This window comes from Osmerus mordax, chromosome 8, assembly GCF_038355195.1.
Source record: "Osmerus mordax isolate fOsmMor3 chromosome 8, fOsmMor3.pri, whole genome shotgun sequence".
NCBI classification, from domain to species: domain Eukaryota; kingdom Metazoa; phylum Chordata; class Actinopteri; order Osmeriformes; family Osmeridae; genus Osmerus; species Osmerus mordax.
Window position 1 is genome coordinate 10,021,376 of NC_090057.1, and position 20,750 is coordinate 10,042,125.

The 20,750-nt window shown below is 46.5% G+C and overlaps 2 protein-coding genes across 3 annotated transcripts in view; both read left to right on the forward strand.

Moving 5' to 3' along the window:
• The window catches only part of mthfd1l (methylenetetrahydrofolate dehydrogenase (NADP+ dependent) 1 like), a 34,750-nt gene extending 22,391 nt beyond the window's left edge, over window positions 1-12,359 (forward strand). The window contains exons 22-28 of the mRNA XM_067241194.1: window positions 56-97; window positions 1,977-2,077; window positions 2,377-2,554; window positions 4,240-4,347; window positions 4,519-4,671; window positions 11,657-11,766; window positions 11,887-12,359. Of these exons, the coding sequence (XP_067097295.1) occupies window positions 56-97; window positions 1,977-2,077; window positions 2,377-2,554; window positions 4,240-4,347; window positions 4,519-4,671; window positions 11,657-11,746 (672 nt within the window). The 3' untranslated portion in view covers window positions 11,747-11,766; window positions 11,887-12,359. The remainder of the gene's footprint in view (window positions 1-55; window positions 98-1,976; window positions 2,078-2,376; window positions 2,555-4,239; window positions 4,348-4,518; window positions 4,672-11,656; window positions 11,767-11,886) is intronic.
• Window positions 12,360-17,438: 5,079 nt separating this feature from the next.
• akap12b (A kinase (PRKA) anchor protein 12b) overlaps window positions 17,439-20,750 on the forward strand; it is a 38,633-nt gene continuing 35,321 nt past the window's right edge. For both annotated transcript variants that reach the window (XM_067241870.1, XM_067241871.1), the window contains exon 1: window positions 17,439-17,637. In XM_067241870.1, the coding sequence (XP_067097971.1) occupies window positions 17,524-17,637 (114 nt within the window). In that variant the 5' untranslated portion in view covers window positions 17,439-17,523. The remainder of the gene's footprint in view (window positions 17,638-20,750) is intronic.

Here is a 20,750-nt window from a genome sequence, read left to right on the forward strand (position 1 = left end):
CAGTTGCTAATGTGATGCTGTGTTGATAGTGTGGTGTTGTGTTGTGTTGTTCCAGGTGTCGGCAGGATCACCTCTGCCCAGAGAGTACACAGATGAGGTAGGAACAAGAAGTTGTCATTTTCAATAACTAAAATACTGAAATAATGGTAACATGAGTCCTCATATGGCCCTTTTAGTGGATATGTTCAAGTAATGTCTATTTGATTTTGATTTCCAACACACACACACACAGTCACATTGGACATGGGGAGGGGGAGGGATTATGTAACCGAGCTTGTATCCAATCAGTACAAGGTTATGTCCTAACCTGATTTGTCAGAAAGGTCAGAATAGCTTTTTGCATCCAGTTAGAACCTAATGTCCTCATGGAAGACCGTAACAATGTTATGCAACGTCTTCTCTCGCATGGAGCACAGAAAAGAAATGCCTTGTTAGTGTCTGGAGGTTTGGTTCCTTCTGTTTGTGTTGGTCAGGCAGATGGCTGCCATACTCGACCCTCTCCAAAGGTGGCGATGTTGCGATGAATTCAATGGTGTCGAGGCGCAACAGTGTGCGTGTGTCCGCATTCGGTGGAACATCCTTGTCACGGGGAATGCTTTTAGCAAGTACATGGAATTGTGCTTCCTCTCTCTCTCTGTGTATACGTAAGTAGTTGATGGGGAGTGTTAGCCATGGATGAGAAAGGTTGTGTTAAGTGGTAGTTGTGACATTACCATCAACGAAGGACCAAAGATACTGTGTGGTAGGGTCTGGGACTGAGTTTGGAATCGGGCCCTTTTAGTCTAAATGGAGTGCAAGGAAGTAGGAGAGAAGGATTGTTCTAGTGCTTGCTGCCCGTTGTCCTGTTTACACACACACACACGCGCATGCATGAGTCTCTCTCATTGATCACTTGATTAACAGGATAACACACACACACACACACACACGCACTTGGGTTTCCGGTAAGATAGGGACAAGGTGTGTGTGCATGCGTGTGGGTGTGTGTCTGGCTTGAATCACTGCCGTCTCCTGCAGGTTCAGCTGAGCAAATAGTGAGGGAGGTTAAGTTAATTGTGAGCCTTGTAACAAGAAGCAGAAGGACAGGAGAGAGAGAGAGAGAGCCGGAAGAGAAGAGCTGGGGGGGAGTAGGGGGGGGGGCAGAGAGGGGGGGGGAGGGAAGGAGGGGGGGGGAGAGAACGAGGGGGGGGGAGGGAAGGAGGGGGGGAGAGAACGAGGGGGGGGGGGGAGGGAAGGTAGAGAGGTAGGGGGGAAATGTGGAGTCAGAAAGTTGGAAGAGGGATTGGAATCTGAGCGTGGAAAGGTTAGGACGAACGAGGGGGATGAGGGCAGATGAGGGAGAGAGAACTGGGGTTGTAGCCAGGGAGTAACCACTGAGACCTGCTCTCATGGCTCATAGACTCTCTCTCACACACACATACACACAGTCAATATTGAATTACACTTGTCAAAGTTGGTGTAAACCAGAGTTAAAATATTAAGATATCTAGGACTGTTGCCATAAATGCAGGCGTGTGCACACATACGTGTTCTTTGATAGATAAAAGCTTGCTCCGTGTGGACAATAGGCTATTAGTTGTTTATATAAAGAATGATTATTCTTAACCCCCCAGTGGATATTGTCTTACTCACCCCCCAAGACAAATGTGGTGGAAGATAAAAGCTTCTAAAGTATATACACACACACACGTTAAAATCCACTCTTCCTCATTTCTATTCTGTTTTCCCTTTTCTTCTCGTTCTGAGTCAGTCACTTGACTTTTATATCAGATCTCATTGAGATTTTCTCGACCTCTGTACTGCTCTCTCTCTCTCTCTCTCTCTCTCTGTACCTCTCTCTCTCTCTGTACCTCTCTCTCTCTCTGTACCTCTCTCTCTCTCTGTACCTCTCTCTCTCTCTCTGTACCTCTCCCTCTGTACCTCTCCCTCTTTCACTCTGTACCTCTCTCTCTCATTCACTGTGTTTCTCCCTTTAGAACCTGAGCCTGGTGTCAGAGGGCTGCAGTAATCTGAAGAAGCAGATTCAGATCGCCCACCTGTTTGGAGTACCTGTAGTGGTTGCTCTCAACGTCTTCAGGTATGACTCACACACACACACACACACATTCCTCTGCTAAGTGGTCCGTGTTGTGCGGCCGAGGTCAGTGGTTAGAGAGCAGAGTTTGTTTGACATGACGTTAGTTTGGCAGTGTTGCTTAGTGATCCAACACAGGAACTAAGCCTTGTCAGCGTCCATTAGGCCCAAGGCTTTCGGCCCCTCAGGCTACAACTTCAGGAAATGGGCTGTCACACCCACACACACACACAGACACACACACACAGACACACACACACACGCAGACACATACAGGACTGACTCAATCTTGTACTCCACAGGACCGACACCCAGGCGGAAATTGACATTGTGTGCCAGATCGCCAGAGAGTCGGGCGCGTGCGCCGCCGTGCCGTGTCATCACTGGGAGCGGGGTGGGCGGGGCTCGCTGGAGTTGGCCCAGGCGGTGAAGGAGGCGGCCAGCACACCCAGCCACTTCCGGTTCCTCTACGACCTCCAGGTGAGGGACCACACGCAAACCACCCCCCGCGGCAGAGTCGCGCAGCGCACGGAGGGGACGGAACACTCTAGAGGATCCGTTGCCCATGTTGGGATTCCTGACTGACCGAAACGTGCGCCGCAGCCTACACAGGGGTAGGGTCCTGCTTCCATCGGGCGACATGTCGTCATATATTCGACGTGTCCTCTTCATCCTGGGTTTGACCTTACTCGTTTACTGAATCGAGCCTCCGCATGAGAGACACCGGACTTAAGTGCTGGACCTTTGTTGTTGGTGAACAGGAGAAGAGTCTTGTGTCTGTCCAGTCAAAGGCCCTCCAGAGGCCTGATGCCAACATGATACCTCACCCCCTCCGCACTCCTGACCCTCTGAACGAGAAGGCTTCCAAGTCACGCAGATCCCCCCCAGTATGATACCCACAGCTCTTCACCTAACCTTCAAGAGGAGCCTAATGAAGTATTGTCATAAGTCATGGCAGGTCTAGGTTGGAGAGCTCTTGGACAGTTACAGTAATTGATGGTTTGAAATCAGATTAACACCAGGCTTAGCCGGGTTAAAGTTATGACCGGAGGAAATGGCAGCGAGGAAATGGCAGCCAGTGATTGGTTTACGATAAGAATGTTACAGGAAAGAACCGATAGGAGAAACCCTGAGGAGAACCAGGTTAAACAGTTAACATGGTTAGTCGCCCCCCCCTGTAGAGACTCGCACACTAGGTTCCCTGCTGAATCAACGGGTATTTCATGTAATACCGTTTGGCTGCACAGTGTGGTTCATTTTAAGGCTTACTTTGGAGTTGGATATGCAGCCGAACGCTAGCCAATGACAGAGAGGGGATGGATGGAGACAAGTGGTTGGTTGGCTCGGTGAAATTTCCATGCTATATCCGTCTGAATCGTCTGGGACGTGTAGGATTGTAATGTCAGGTAGATTTCAGCAGCTGAGTGATGTCTGTGTGGACTGGTGCAAAAAAGCAATAAGAACAGTAGGTATTCCTTGTTTTTGGGCTGGGGTCATTGATTGATTGGATTACCTCTAATGAATCAGATTTAAAATTAGACAAAGGAAACATTGGCTGGCCTTCTCCTCTCATTAGGGGCCTATTGGTCGGCCCATTCAGAAATAGCATTTACCAACAGACGGCAGATAAGAAATGACTCGTCTGTCTTCAATCTAAGAGGTATCTGTTTTTATTACCCAAGAAGCTAATCAGGTTTATTTTTGTTTCGTTCAACTTGTAGTCTACATATGGATCGGCGGGCTTTTCCAGTGGTAAACAACATGATCATCAATGATTTACCTATGCTCTTGTGACAGCTGTGATATGTTCCACAAGGTCTCTCCATGTGTGTGCAGGTGTGTGTCTTGCATGCGTGAGGTGTTTCAAAGCTTTAATCCTTCGATCTGAAGAGTGGACTTCTTTGGGAATGGATCCACATTATGGGGGGAAAAAAACATCAGCTGCTTTGAGTTAGCTAGCGGACTTGGGTTGTGACTTTAATTAAGTGATTCTGTTATAAAAGACTGATTTAGTGTGTGGGTCCGTGCACGTGTGTCTGAGCGTGTCTGACGCTGGGGTCATCTCAAAAGTGATGTGAATAAACCTCTCCGAATGTTTAACCACAAGCATTGAAGTGTCTGTTAGCCACAAACACCCTGTGATGTCCTTTGTTCTGTCCGCACAGACGCCCATAGTGGAGAAGATCAGGATGATAGCCCAGAAGGTGTACGGGGCTGATGACATTGAGCTGTCCCCAGAGGCCCAGGCCAAGATAGACTACTACACCCAGAAGGTGAGCTCATTATACTGGACCAAACCGTACCTCACTGGACCATCCCAAACGGGACCAAAACCATACCTTACTGGACCACACCAAACTGGACCATACACATACCACAGCTGACACACTAGCTGTCTGACAGCTCTTCATATGTTGAGGCAGCTGTTGTGTTGTGCTCCCCAGGGCTTCAGCACACTGCCCATCTGCATGGCCAAGACCCACCTGTCCCTCTCCCACATGCCCGACAAGAAGGGCGTGCCCACCGGCTTCACTCTGCCAATCAGAGACGTCCGTGCCAGCATTGGGGCGGGGTTCATCTACCCCCTGGTGGGCACGGTAGGTTCCCTGGAGTGAAGCTCTTTTAAAGGGTTCACCTGAAGCTCTACTTCTTATCATGTCTGTATCCTCCTTCTGCTTTGCTGTTTCTACCTCCTAGCTTCAGCCTACTCTCTCCTATTCTTTTCTTTCTTACCTTTTTACTACTTATTAGAAAAGTCCCTGTTCACGTACAATATTCTAGACAGATATATATTAATTCTTTTAAGACCAACAAGTCTTTAGAATAGTTGCATGGAACTTAAAATTTCACACCAAACCTTCTATTCTGAAACTTCTTAAAATGTTGCTGTGTGTGGTGCCGTGTTTCTGAAGACTTCCCCAGGTTTCTCTCTGCAGGTGGCAGTTAGGGTGTGTACTGGGAGTGTGTGTGTCTCCGACTGTCCTCCTCCTCAAAACACTGGATCTGTGTGCCGCTTCCCTGGGGAGCCAGGCTAGTGTTTGTGATGGAAGGCTAGGCTTTGTCCAAATGTTTTCCTTAACCTCGTGTTAGGCGACACCTCGCTTTTGTGCGCTCCTGAGTGGCAGGCCTTGTTCATGGGTGTGTGTAGACTCACAAGTATGGATTTCATGAAGAGTGTGTCGTGGGTGTCTGGGTCCGCCCAGCTGGGCCTCCGCAGTTGTAACAATTCCTCGGGCTCCAGAAGAAACACACAACATTTCTGTTAACACTTATCTCTCTGTGTGTTCCTGTGTATGTCTCTTTCAATATGTCTCTCTGTGTGTGTGTGTGTGTGTGTGTGTGTGTGTGTGTGTGTGTGTGTGTGTGTGTGTGTGTGTGTGTGTGTGTGTGTGTGTGTGTGTGTGTGTGTGTGTGTGTGTGTGTGTGTGTGTGTGTGTGTGTGTGTGTGTGTGTGTGTGTGTGTGTGTGTGTGTGTGTGTGTGTGTGTGTGTGTGTGTGTGTGTGTGTTTGTTGTCCAAATATACATTTGGTACAGGATACTCACGTTTGCAAAACAATAAAACTTTCAGAGCAGAGTTGTAAATGATAAATCTATCTTTGCATTAAAGCTCGCTGTAAGTGAACTTTAACTATGAACTCTGAACATTGTCAACCACCAATCCCTCTTCCTGGCTAAGGAAGCAGCCATGTCCTGGCACTATCCACCACTGTGAGGGAACCTTTCACCCACCCCCAACCCTTATGAGGGTACCTATGCCCCGCATAGTGTTCCCCCGATGCACTCTCCTCTGAATGACCCAGAACCAGGGCTCAGGGCCAGCTCCCCTGCCTTCCTGGTCCACTCCGACTCGGGGCCAGCTCCACACTCCACTATTGGCTGGCCTGCATGGAGCCGAGTGCTGCTCTCGTGGGTTAGGCAGGAAGGAAACGCTTTCCTGATGGCGACCGTCCCCCGTCGCTTCGCCACCGCACCCCGAGGCACCGCCAGGCTTTGATAGGCGGAGACCGATGTGTCGGCCCCCCGCGGCATGCTGGGTAGGGGCGGCGGCGGCCCAGCGGGACTCCGCTCCGGCCTCGCGCACCTCTGGCTTTGATCTGAAAGAGCCTGCGTGCTATTGGCACGTTGGTGACCCTTCACCTCTGTCCCCTGATCTTGAAGGAATTTACTGGATGCTCTTTAAACTCTCCTTACCTTAATGTCAGCCTGTACTTTCAGTCAGTGGATCGAAGCAAGGCACAGACCATGTGAGCTATACTGAAACCTGTTGAGATTGTTTCAGACAGATGTGGGTGGGACTGGGTCTGATCATATGCTTTTGAATTAGTTTGTAGGTTACCTGTAAACTTTTGGCTGATGAGATGGTTGGCCTGTTTTCCTCTCCATGTGAGTGGGGGGGGGGGAGCGAGCTCGAGGGAAGCAGCACATGCTCGGTTTAATTAGCACTGCTGTGGTTATTGTAGCAGTTTAATGTCATCCTGACCCAAGGGCCCCCTGTCCGCCCCTCTCCCAGGTGGGGGAGATCTGACCTACCCACTGGAGACATGAGGGGGATGAGGGTGTGTGTGTGTGTGTGTGTGTGTGTGTGTGGCGTGGGGGAAGGGGGAGTAGTTTAACAGGGTTGTAGCAGGGTGAAGAGGAATCAGGAAGGGACTGATGTCATTCTCCAGATATGTGAGGGCGGCGTCACTGGGAGAACAATAGGTCTCTGTAGGATTCATATCCCGTCCTGTTGGCCTTGTAAATCTGACTCCAGTTCCACTGCTCCGCGGGGTCTGCTCAGTGCGTTCTCCGCCGTAGAGCTGTAAAGGGAACCAGTGCTACACACCTGGCTTCCACCTACAGTATGTCTCTTTGTAGAAAACTGGGATTTAAGTGAAGGACTTTGGCTGGTCATGAAGGTCACATTACTTTTACAGACACCGCATTGGAACCAGGCTCAACCTATCCCAATTTATATCAAACTTAATCATAGAGATTTTGATCTGAAACATATTTAATAATATAGTATTTCAGCGACCCCCAGACAGTCCATAAAAGCGAGTCAGTTAAGTTGGACAACCCCCCTCTCCACCACCTCTGAACTTGACCTCTACCTGAGGGTGGAATGTCGAGTAATGAGCTCCTGTTTACGATCCACCACTGGCAAGTTCAAACACTCTCCCCAAAGGAGGTGTGCGACCTTTGCGAGTCGGTTCAGTGCTGCTGCGCCACTCATGTCAGTTCCACCAGAACACTGCGTCTCGTCTGACACTGACTCACCTCTTCGTAAACACCGCTACATCAGCCTCAGAGTCCCAAAACAGAGAGGCCCAGAGTGGACCAGCTAGTTCTATGACCTGACCCTGGTCAGTATGGCCCAGTCTGGAGCAGTATGAATGGGCCGCCTCCTCTGAGAGACAGGAAGTGGATATGACAGCTTTGCTTGTCTGTACCAGAAGTAGGTTAGAGGAGCTTGTTTTGTGGGTTTGCTTTTGTTGTACGGCAGACTTAGATCCTAACTTCAGAGTTGAGCAGATGAGGTGTGGGTGTGCGTGTGTGTGTGTCGGGGACACAACACAATGTGACAACGTTCGTCTGCTTCTGGGCCCTCCTGGACAATGGTGCATTGTCCTGGGGAATAATAGAATGGAGATTCCATCTTTAGCCCATAGAAGTCCATGTTATGCACGTTCCAACATGTTCTTCAGGCTAGAGGAACTGGAGGGGAACAGCATATCTGTTGCAACACACAGGCTTCTTGTGTGACTTGTTTTGCAACTAAGTTTGGTTTCGCATGAGATTCACTTTCAAATTCATCCCCATTGTACACATTTTACATTCTCGTCCCTTTTTGCCTGTATGTTATGATTGTCTTTTCTCTAATTGAGTTATCTTACTTTATTTCATGCATAATCTACTCCATTACATACATCATCTATTCATGATAAAAACCATTGTATCTGAGATTTACACAGCCATCTCCCAAACTCTCAATCCTAAAGAAGCTCGGATCTTGGATCGTCACTTTCAGACGGATGATGTCATAGAGGCTTTAATCAGCACTTTATTATGACATCATAGCTCTGTCAGTGAAACACAGTTTTAAATTCATCCTATGACTCCTCAAAAGACCCATTAGTAAAGTGCTCCCATTCTTTTATTGATGTCAGACCATCATGTCTATTGAAACGGATAATGATGTCACTGCAACAGTAGCTGGGTGTCTTTCATTGGTGATGTCACAAACATGGGATTGCATTCAGTGGGTGAAAGATCATTGACTAATGACTTTCACTTAGCGGATGATGTCATAGTTATGGGACAGCTTCAGAGTACAGCCATTGACCTGGCTATTACATGCTACTCGGTTGACTCCTCAGATTGCATGTATCCACCAATAGATATACATACCCCTATATTGGTAGTCACTGTTGGCAATTTACCTGCGGGCCCCTCCTCTGTCAGAAAAGCCTGGTTGTCCTGACTTTATTGATGAACCTGAATTTCCTAGGACAGGAAATTGGCTGGTCACTTCCCCTCTCCATCCCACAGATGCTCATTTCCACTAATGGTCTCATAAAGAGCCCCTGGATCACAGGGAGGGAGGTATGCAAGGAATCCCCCTGCCCCTTTCTCTCTGTCTCCCCCTTTCATTCTCCATCTCTTGACGAGGATAATTCAATTTTCAGCTCAGAAGAGAGAGTCTCTGGCTGTATTGTTAAAGAAGAAGGCACTTGCCTAAGTGAAGCTCCTTGGAAGAATAATCTTTGGCAGAGCACTTATCTGCATCCGTCCTCTATCAACCAAGACTGCCCACACATCTTAATCAGTAAAATCTGTCCAACAGGACACTGTGACAAGGCTTGTCTCCTCAGGGCAGGGGTCTGTGAAACCCCTGACTGCATTCACATGGTCCCCTCTCCTTCTCTCCTCCTCTTCACCTCCTTTTCATGTCTTCTTGTCTCTAATGTTAGCAATTGCCAGTAATTGCCTCACTCCGGAACAGCATCTCAGCAGGAGTCAGTTGATTTTAATTTACTGCATGTCAACATACTTGGATTTAAAAGTCTCTCATCTCTCCTGCAAATTATTTCACACACATAGGGGCTAGCAAGATGTTATCAGGGCCCGGTAAATCACATCATACTGGATATGAGAGCGCCGGTCTACACGCACGCACACACACACACACACTCACACAAAGTGTGCTCTGGATTTGTCAGTTAGTACAAAAGTAGTCTTTGTTCACACTTGTCATACCATGAAAAAAGAATGCAATAACTGTGCAATGATAACTGACTGCAATTGAGTGAAATGAGTTTGAATTATAGTGATTAAACACGGTTAAGGTTAGGGAATTATGGGTGCCCGTCTCCTGTTAGATAAAGAGAGTAGGTAGACTATGTTCTTTCCAAATCAACGTCCCTCTCTTTTAACATCCCCATTGGACAGCTGTGTTGTGGTTACATATGAATACGTAGTTCCCACTAAACACATTAAAGTATAATAATTTTCGATGGTTAGATTTTCTAATCCTTAATTTGCCGGCTATGCTTTTTCCAGCTTGCTGTCATGTACGAAAGAGAAAAGCAGAATTGATCATATAGGACTATTCCTGTTAGAGCTAAAGGTAATGATGGTCTGAAGACTTCCAGTGTCATAGTGTCTGACCTCCGGAGTCAACTCTTTGTTGTGTCCTCCATCGTTCTAGACAGCACTAGAGGCTAGTCAGTAGAGTCAGGGAGGTGGAGGCTTGGGTCAGTAGAGTCAGGGAGGTGAAGGCTTGAGTCAGTAGAGTCAGGGAGGTGGAGGCTTGAGTCAGTAGAGTCAGGGAGGTGAAGGCTTGGGTCAGTAGAGTCAGGGAGGTGGAGGCTTGGGTCAGTAGAGTCAGGGAGGTGAAGGCTTGAGTCAGTAGAGTCAGGGAGGTGAAGGCTTGAGTCAGTAGAGTCAGGGAGGTGGAGGCTTGAGTCAGTAGAGTCAGGGAGGTGAAGGCTTGAGTCAGTAGAGTCAGGGAGGTGAAGGCTTGAGTCAGTAGAGTCAGGGAGGTGGAGGCTTGAGTCAGTAGAGTCAGGGAGGTGAAGGCTTGAGTCAGTAGAGTCAGGGAAGTGAAGGCTTGAGTCAGTAGAGTCAGGGAGGTGGAGGCTTGAGTCAGTAGAGTCAGGGAGGTGAAGGCTTGGGTCAGTAGAGTCAGGGAGGTGGAGGCTTGGGTCAGTAGAGTCAGGGAGGTGAAGGCTTGAGTCAGTAGAGTCAGGGAGGTGAAGGCTTGAGTCAGTAGAGTCAGGGAGGTGGAGGCTTGGGTCAGTAGTGTCAGGGAGGTGAAGGCTTGAGTCAGGGATGTGGAGGCCTAGTTTGTAGGCCATAACCCCTGCAGTCTTCTTCATAATTAGATTGAGTTTGAGATTTCAAGCGGTTTGCTGGCAGAGTCTCTTTGTGCACTGTCTCTAATGCGTGGAAACCCCATTCAAATTCATTAGTCCTTTTGGGACTGCATTAAGTCACTGTGGGTCTTTCATAATAGCTGTTCTCATCAGTTTGACAGTAACCGGTATTCTCCATTTCTTCCCATGTTCGTCTTGTTGTTTCTAATAATCTGTGGTTGGTTAGATCAAAGATGAGAACTCCTACTAAAAGACAACATGGTTTATTTAGTATTTTTTTTTTTATACAACACATTTAGTCATTTTAGCAGACGCTCTTATCCAGAGCGACACAACACATCAACAACAAATAAGATACAATCCTCTTTTGAGGCTTGTATTGTATTTTGAGACAACAGACAGCGTGCTGGGTATTTCCTGTTGATTGTCAGGCTCCAGTCCTCTGAATAGTGTGTGCATGCAGCCTGTGCTGGGAGGCCAGGGGCCCGGTCAGGCTGTGTCTGGGCTGGCTGGGAGAGGCCCCTCCTGGTGGGCCTCTAGACCAGCAGTGTAGATCACAGAGCATAGGAAAATACATTGTGGATTCTATGGGTGCAGATCTGGATGAGCACTCAGTCAAACTGCACTCTTCACATCATGCCTGAGCTTAGGTTCTTTGTATCTTTCTCTTTGGTCTCCTCCCTCCCTAGCAACAGCTACATAATATTCCTGTTTTCGCCAACCCAGCAGATTCAGCCCAGCACATAGACTCATACAATTTTAATGACTCACACATGACTTGGATGCAATCTATTGACCATCTCTGCAGGCTTTGCCCTATTGGACCACATTGCCCCTCAATCATGGTTCTCGTCCAATCACCTCCAACCTCTCTCGCCCGCCGACTCCCCCGCTGATTTGTCTAATCTGATTTGGGGTCTGTGTTGATCATCCTGCCCCTGTCAAATTTACATTAAAATGTTATTGACTGTGGTTATCTCTCTGCGTCACTGCTAGTTAATTCATTAAAGAAGTTCGACCTCTAAATCACCCTTACAGAACCAAAGATGGACAGTGTGTTGGTGTGTATGATAAACTGAAGATTACCTAAAAACTTGTAGGCTAATTGTTAATGCTCTCCATCTGTACCTCCAACCTCTCTGGTCACTGGTTTGATATTTTAGATTCCTAATATCTCTCTTTCCTCCTCCTGTCTCTCACACACACACACACACACACACACAGATGAGCACCATGCCAGGCCTGCCCACGCGCCCCTGCTTCTATGACATCGACCTTGACCCTGTCACTGAGGAAATCACCGGGCTGTTCTGAGCACGCTCCAATCTCAGCAGGTACAGTAACACATGTGTGTGTGTGTGTGTGTGCGCGTCTACTTTTGAAAGAGATTTAAATGTGCCCATTGCTCTGGGTTGTGTTCTTGATTCCGCCCTTGTCTTCCTCCCTGCCTGCAGGGGGGTTGGCTGCAGGATCAAGCCTCTTCTGGCTCCAGCCCTGGTCTGACATCCGCCGACACAGGAAGGACTCTCAAGGCACGCTTTATTACTGGTGGCATCATTTTGCACATCATCCTTGTTTAAGCCAAGCGAGACCTATCAACCTGTGGGCTTTTTTATGTGTCTTAAAAAGATTTCAGTAGTTTTAGTTGAAAAGGAACGTATTTTAAGTTACTTTTATCAAATTAAGCCATAAAGTTGTTTGTTTGAGATTCTATCGCTGCTGATGTTTTAGACGCCTGTATCCTAACTTTATTTTACTAAATGCAGTGTTTCTGAACCAGATTCAGAAAGTGTTATGCGCACAAGCTCTTTTTAATGTAGCCTAACATTTCCGAACCAAAGAAAATCCTGCTGACAGTGTGAATCTATGATTGTGTGAGTCGTAACTGCGTGACTTTATATAAAAATCCTCAGCCTTAATAAAAGTTTCAACAAATGCCAGCAAGTAATGAAAATATGTTAATACATGACATGCTGAGTGTGTATGTGCATTTCCAGGAGGTGAACAGAGGCCGTTTACATGTTATTGACCAATAAGATCCACTTCCTGTTGATGTTCTCAACAGTCTCTGAGCACATGGTCGACTGTTTAGGGTTTTGAGGGAAATGCTCTTATTCAGGAACAAGGACATGCACTTATTCATTAATGTGTAAAGCACACAAGTATGTATTCCTGTGTGTGCGGAATGCCCATACTCATACCAATACTCTCCCAACAATACGAGCATGCATTACACACTCTTTCTCTCATGAACACACACACAGTCCAGCATATGTTCCATGTGTTTATCCTCGGGGGTCTTTGTTGAGAAGGTACGGCCTGAGAACAAGGCCTCATCAGCCAGCACCCTCGCGGCACCCCGGATTGGCAGCGCCTGTCATGGGATGTTTGTGTTGCGACGTGGTGCTCGTGTGCATGTGTGCACATGTGTGCTTGTGTCATAGCTTTGACATTCCATACCTGCTAACTCTGTTATTCCCTCTACTGTTCACCTACCCCTGCCCCCCCCCACCACCACCCTTTTCTGTAAATACAGTGTGTGCCCCCACTGTCAGAGAGGACAGGAATGCACCCATTCTCACATACAGAAGGGGTTGTAATTATATATGCTGTGTATGTGTTAGTGTGTGTATTATTTGCCAAGTCTACTTTTTATTTTTTTACTTCCCCTGGGTGATGACAGATTTACAGGTCTTTGTCGTGCCTAGGAAATGTTCTGGAAAGTCCCTGTCAAGTTGGTTGGTGTTTACATTGCGCAAAGCAGTATACAGCCATCATCGTGTTGACCACATTTAACTGAAATTACTGTTTGTACTGTGGTCATTCATGCTATTAAGGATAGGCTAGCATTAAGCAAAGTCTAATTTCAGAACCAAGGACAGGTCCCTGGTATTTAATGTTTAAAGTACAAAACTACACCTGCATGCGAGATTGGATCACACTGTCCCACAGTGAAACTCTACAGCACTCGCAACTGAACATGTTTGCTCCATTACTACATGTGGAGCGGTAGCCAACCCCTGTGTGTTTAGCCCCTGCCTCTGTAGAGGGCCACTAAGGGGGCCATTCCCACCTCACCATACACACCAGGCCCTGGTACTCGACTGCACAGTCTCAACCCATACACCCAGTCATCAACCAATCTACTCCATCCTCTAACTCACATGTGCATCGTTTCTCCTGTGCCGTGTGGCGTCCTCCATCTTTACTGCTCATCCTGTTGATACCTTTCAGTCTCCTGTGTCCATGCTGTCTTTTACCCGTGTCTCTCTCTTTGGCTTCTTCTCTCACGTTCATTCTCTTTCCAACGGGGCTTTTCTATCTGCCCTGCCTGTTCACACAGTCCATAGGTGTTAACTTAGTCTATAGCCGTGTTTAAGTCTACAGGCTGTCTCCCTGCTTCCTGGACAGTGGGGTGGTCAGTCGTGCCTGGCTGGACACGTACCAGCAGGTCTGTTGTTCAGAGCCGAGGAAATTGTTAACAAGTGCCCAGTATTGTGACTGTGTGTGTATGTGAGAAAGAGAGAGTGTGTGAGAGAGAGAAAGAGAGTGTGTGTGAGATGTGTTAGTCGACCACTGCACTTCCACTGAGGCTTTCACTTTAATGAGATCCTCCCCTATTGCACCCCTTCTCCCCCTCTTCACCCACTCTCTTCTTCCCTTCCTTCACCCACTCTCTTCTTCCCTTCCTTCTTCACCCACTCTCTTCTTCCCTTCCTTCTCCACCTCCATTTCCTCCTCCATGTTTTCGATGACATCAGCGGTTGATTTCCCGGCCACAGGGAAGGTCATTCGTCGACGGAGGGTCCAAACACCAAAGAGCACTCCCCTGCCTAGAGATTCTCTCTGAGGAGGAGATTGGCTCTGCAGCAGCCAGCTGCAGCATCTTGCTGTAGGCCAGATGTGGCAGCACGTGTATAGTGTAGTATCTTCACAATGAGTGTAATGTGTGTGTTCAGTAGTCCATATCACATTTCCATCCCAGAGGTAGAGCATTACACCATGTGGACTATCCCTGTGTGCCGCTGTTGTAAAAGGAAATTACAACTGTACTGGATTTGGGAGATGGCATTACATGTAAGAGGAGAGGGCACAGTAGATGTGGGGAACGTGTTCGTCCTGTCCTGATTACATGGTATGAAATATGCAAAGTAAAAAGGAGCCGCGTGAGATGGATGGAGGGAAAAATGCATGTATATCTAAACAAGGGCGCTTTATATCAACGGAATCTTGCAACTTGTTCTGGAATGTCAAGGTTCCAGGGCCTCATTATACTGCACCGGTGTGGTGTTGGAAGGACAACAGGTTTATACACCTCTTACAGACCGTTACTCCCCCACACTCCCTCTCTTCATGCACTATCTCCCGCTCTCCCCTTTCTCTTTCTCCACTCATAGATGTAGCATAGTATTTCAGTGCTGTATTCTACCTGGGGGCCTTCATTCTGGTATTTCAGATAAACCTATTTTTTTTTCCAGAACAGATGAGCTATGCAGTTAGTGCACGGACCAGACCTGACGCTGCCCTTTTGTCTCTCGCCATTTGTCTCTCCCCACCCCCCTCGGTTCTTTTCTAACAACATCATATAATTTGGCCTGGTCTGCCTGTGCTCGCAGCAGTGTTTGTCTGTGGCCGTTAGCTGTTAGTTCGTAGCATATCCCTCCCCGTTAAACGAGTGTAACTCGACCTAGATGCGAAAGGGTCCGTCTTTCTTTTTTTCACGGCGTTAACGCAAGACAGAGACGTTTCTCAACACCTTAAATTGAGCGTGCAGTCTGGCGAGAAACGCGTGGTTTGCGGCAGCGAACTTTGTCAGTGAAAATAAAAAATGTGTAGTAGGCTACAACTATGGCATGCGTTGTATGTCCTCGGGATGTAGACATGTGAATGATAATTTGGTAATTCGAAATATGGTTAGAGAACAACAGAAGTGGTGTATTAGGGGATTGGCGGGGCGGGGGGGGGGGTGATTAAATGTTGTTTTGTTCACTGGTGCACTAATACCTCATGGGATATTTGTCTGGACTGTTTTGTACACTTCTCATGGCAGGGCCTGAATCTATTAGTTAGCCATAAAACATGTTTGTTATTGTTGAACTTTAAGGGAATCTTTGTTGGTTCTGCGAGAGGTGCATTTGGTTAAAGCTGAAGTTAGTTGTATTGATGGTCCAACGCTGATGGTGACACACTTAAAATACAAGATAGCGTAATAGGCAACCACATTGACAGGCACAATACAACATTTTAGGGATAGGATATTTCTATTTGTAATTAGTCCCACAAAGTTAGATAAACTGTTTTAATAATGCACAGAGGTGCTCTTTGTGGCATGCACCCAATCATTCCCCTGAATTCAGAACTTTGGGTAAGCAGACATATCACCATGTTGTGCATCTTTGATGTTCTACAGAAGGCGCATTTGTCTGGCAATCAAAGGAAATGGACTGGTTCCATCAGGGGTTAATATCACTCATTTGTATGTACCCTGCTGCTAACCAGGTTAATTAGCTTATGATTGTAAATTCAATATCAGTGTTGCGTGCGTCATCAGTCTAAAGAGGAACTGCGCTGTGTTAGGGAATGGCTGATTTATAAACCTCTGCACACTTCTGCCCAATTCCGCGGTTTTCCCACGGAATTGGGCTACTTTTGAAGTGTTGCCGCGGATTGAATTTTTGGTCCGCTGGTTAGGGAAGACCTATTTTGCATGCAAATTACATCAATATCTTGAAATAAAAATCCATATTTTAAATGAAATAATTTATTTATACCCAAATCCTACCAAACTGACTACAGATCAGCACATACACACATGGACATGGGACACGCCCACATACACACACGCACTGTTCGCGTGCACAGGTGCCTAATGCTCTCATTCTCCTGAGAAAACTTTTTAATGCTGGCATACTAAACATTTGGTGTTACTTTGTAGATATTACAATACATTTGGCAATGATAGCAATGCTGTTGGACTTTAAAAGCAGTGTATATGGTTTGGCAGGGGCATATTTTGAGTTCTGATATTGGGCTGGTTTTTGGGCTGGTTTTATCGGCCATTGGGCTGGTTTTGTCACACAGACATGGCAACCCTGGTTCTCATCTTATTGTCCCATAATAGGTCTAAAACCTCACGTGGTTGACATTACATTCCATATTTAAATTTGTAAAGCTTACATATTTACAACATATCACATTTTGCTATGCATAGTTTTTTTGTTAGTCAGAATATTGGCTGGTAGCCATAACGGTAGCCATATTTGTTTTTGTTGCATGTGAGATGTTAAATAGGCCAACAGTGTCCCATAGAAAGTTTTGATTACGTTTTTTGTTTGTTTTTGTAGAGCTATCGAGATTTGGATAGGTTTTTAGCGGTAGAGCCACAGTCTAGGCTTGTGTGAACTTGGCTTAGTCCTCTGCAGAGGCCTTTAATTTGTGCTCCCGAAATTCCATACAAAATGCTAGCTACTGTAGTTGATGGCGCGCGGCCAAACCCGCAATTAACGCTGCCACTCAAGCCCGCGTGCCCATACTCTGTTCATTAGGTCGACATCCACAAACCATCAGTGTGTATACATGAGACAGAGAAACAAAGAAAGAGAGAAAGAGAGAGAGGCATTTACCTATAATAATGTAAAACATTCATGTGAAATCTCAAGGCAGCAGGTGCTTTTCGCAGTAGCCTCAACCAAGTATTACAAATCCATAACCTCATTTTGAAATCATGGGTTAAATGTCTGGGCGAATTCATTTGGAAAGGTAGGCTAAAGGCGATACATTGTTTATTGCGTGGCTGCGCCCCTTTATCAGGTCGCTATCCCTGAGCTCCTCTGTTTTTGTAAGGCGTGCCGCGGCGCACTAGCGGTCCATGTGATATTGAGGGGAGGAGGGGGGGGGGTCCTAAAAGAGTTCGTTGGCACTCTGGTTTCATCACTTCAGACCTCGACTACCCTTGAGCGGTTCATCAGGACGCATTTTGGGCGCTCGGATCCCTACTTGTTGTAGTCAACGACTTTCTTTCATATTTTGATCGCGTTTGCTGTGGTTTCCAGACAATAAGAAGCCAAAGAGGAGAACGTGAGGTTTTCGCCATGGGAGCACAGACCTCAGCGCAACGGGACGGGAAGACTCAAGAAGATGCGTCAGCGGAGGAGCTGAGTGCGGAGGTGAACGCGACCCAAGAGGACAGCGCCGTCGATGCCAAGGTAAATGGATGCTCTGTGGGTTAACGGCGACTTCTGAGCCCATACAATCAAGTCACTGTCCCAGCAGTCGCAGTCTCGCCACGGACAACACTGAAGCAGCCCATTTTGCGCCTAACTAACGCAGTTCCCACGCTGCTGCATTTATTTTGATTCATGCTAATCAAGTTACCGAGTGGCCTAATCTTTACACTTTGATCATTTCCGTTCAACACCTTTTATTTCGACTATCCACTGACTTCGGCTTGCTGGATAAATGGGAGCTCTAACAGTTTTTTAAGGTTTTGCTGAGTAATGCAACGAGGTGTATGCAGCAAGGTATCCTATGCCGTGGGTGTACGCTCCGCAGTAATAAAAACGTCAGCAGCACTGCTCGGTCACAATTTACGGTCATGTACCTTTACTGTCGCCTTTCATTTGGCCCCTGAAAACAATAATTAACAGTTTTTAATAAATCGCACTACAGACTAGGTACTGAAGCACATTGCGTAACAGTTGATGGAATAAATCAGCTGATGATTGTAATAACTTTGGCTGATATCATATTTATCAATGCAATGCCTTAGAGACCTACATATTTGAGCATATTTTGGAGCTTCTACATTGCAAAATAGGTTTAATTCACATCTACTTCTTCACCTGTGTCCTGATTCTGTCTCCCTTAACTATGCTATATTATGTAATAACTAATACATTATACAGTCCATCTCTGGTGTTGTTTGGTTGCAATCTTGAACAGTCTTTAGTCAATAATCACATGTGCCATCTAATTAAACAGTGTGATGTTATGGTGCTCTTCATTTGGTGGTCCCATCACATGCTAGTACATAGGATACATAACCTCCACAGCACTGCTGTCTGAACCATACATCAAGCAAACGATAGCCTAATGTACATATTCTGTTAAGAAGATCTGGCAACAGCAGGAAGTTGGGTGAAATGAGTGGTAGGCAAGGTCCACACAAACACAGCCTGGCCTGATGTGACAACAGACAGGGCACAGTAGGCAACAGGTCAACTGTTGGAACACATATTAACTCCTGATATCATATTTAGCTGGTGATATATGACAAGGCCCACTCCAGCTCTCCCTGTGGCTGGTCTCGGTCTCCAGGGGAGCCTGGTCCTGGCACAGTGTGTTGTGTTCCTGCTGCTGGGAGCTCCTGATTACCATCACTGATGCTTGTGTTGTACTGTAACATGAGATGACTGACTCCAGATGGGCTATGGATGGCCACAGTATGAATTGTCCTTTCCCTCCGCCTCTCGATCTCTCTGTTCCTTGTGATTGGGTGAATAAGTCTTGAGGGTTTGTCATCCTCTAATGGCTTTGTACGTTTTGCCACCTGCTGTTTTCATGCATGGTTTAGTGTATTGATGCTATCAATCTTTTTCTAGGTGGGAGGCTACAGAGGTCTTCGGTTTCACAGTTAAAGGTCACCAGATAACACATTAGAAATGGAGTCACCAACGCAGAGAATGCATCTTATAAAGAGCCATTGCTTTCGGTTCCTCTTTAACTGGCCCTGTGGCTTCTTTAGCTGTTCTCACATAGTTTGGTGCTGTCAAACTCTGTCTGGCTCACTCTTAAGCATGTGTGTGTTGGTTTACCTGGCTGCGTGACATCACATCCCCTGTGGCTCCAGGTTATTTGGTTAACGTGGGAGTTAGGGGTGCTTTGCATACTAGAGCTGGCTGTCACAAGCATCGCCTCAGCAACGCTCATCTGTCAGATTTTGACAATGCGATGTCAGATATGTGATGTTTTCACACCACCCCCAGTCCTGCCACCCCGCTATGAAGCCATTGTGCTTTGTGACTGCAGCAAGGACGAGGTGATATGTAGGCTACTAAATTGCTCATTACAAGTCGTCCCCGGGTGTAGCAACCTGGCAGGTTCGAAAATCGTGTCGACAATGCTGCTTCTGTCATCCAGTGCTATCTCTGACAACCACATTACCAAGTTTCCCCACCCACTCAATCTTGGATTTTAGTTACTCATTGCAAATTTGAAACAAATTTGTTTGTGGGATTGAATAGCTCTTTACACAATCATGTCTTCATAATAATTTCATCATTTATTTTCCTCCACAAAATTTAAATTGGGTTAACCCAAGACATTGGATAACCATGAACAATTTGAAGGAACATTTTAATGGGACAAACTGCATATGAGATTATTCTCAAGATTGTTAGCAATGTTCTGCATGTGTACATATTTAGGTGCAACAAGGGGGTGAATGATTAGATCTACTAGCTGAACTTAATTATCAGTGACAATGCCGAAGGCTTCCTCTACTAAACCCATTATGTTGCCAAGAGTGCTCAGTTTAACCTGGCTTTAATTCATGCTTTTTTGGATGACTTCATCTACTAAAAGTAATCATTTACTGAAAGTCATCTTCAAAACTGTTTCATTCTATCTTCCACAGTGTACATGATTGATGAATTGGGAACACACATGACAGACTGAGTTGTCCAGGTACATTTACATTTAGCAGACGCTCTTATCCAGAGCGACTTACAGTAAGTACAGGGACATTCTCCCCGAGGCAAGTAGGGTGAAGTGCCTTGCCCAAGGAAACAATGTCATTTGGCATGGCCAGGAATCGAACCAACAACCTTCTGATTAATAGCCCGACTCCCTAACCGCTCAGCCACCTGACCCCCAGGTAGTGGTCACCTGTCCACTAAAACAACACACTGAAAGTATAACTGGTTTAGAAAGAAGAACTGAAGAATCATGCCACAGAACTGTAACCAGCTTTATAAGGATCCTGAGTGTTTGTTAGAAAGCTAGCTTTGTGACCTCTAAAGCCATGGAGGACCCTGACCTTCAGTACAACCCCATGACCTGTCCAAAATGGGCTGTTCCCAACCTCTGAACTTTTACGGCCATCTTTAGTTTATAGGGGTGCAGGGTTCAGGGTGTTGAGCTACAGTCTAAACGTTAAATCCAATAAAAACCTCACTGGCCAAAGTTAAGGATGTGTAGATCAGATGTAGTAAATGGAAATGTTAGTGCATTTCATATTTTAGGATGAAGCAGTCTATGCAGGAGACACCAGTGTTGTACAGGGTGATTAGACAGTGGGGATAGTGCAGAAGGTTCAGAC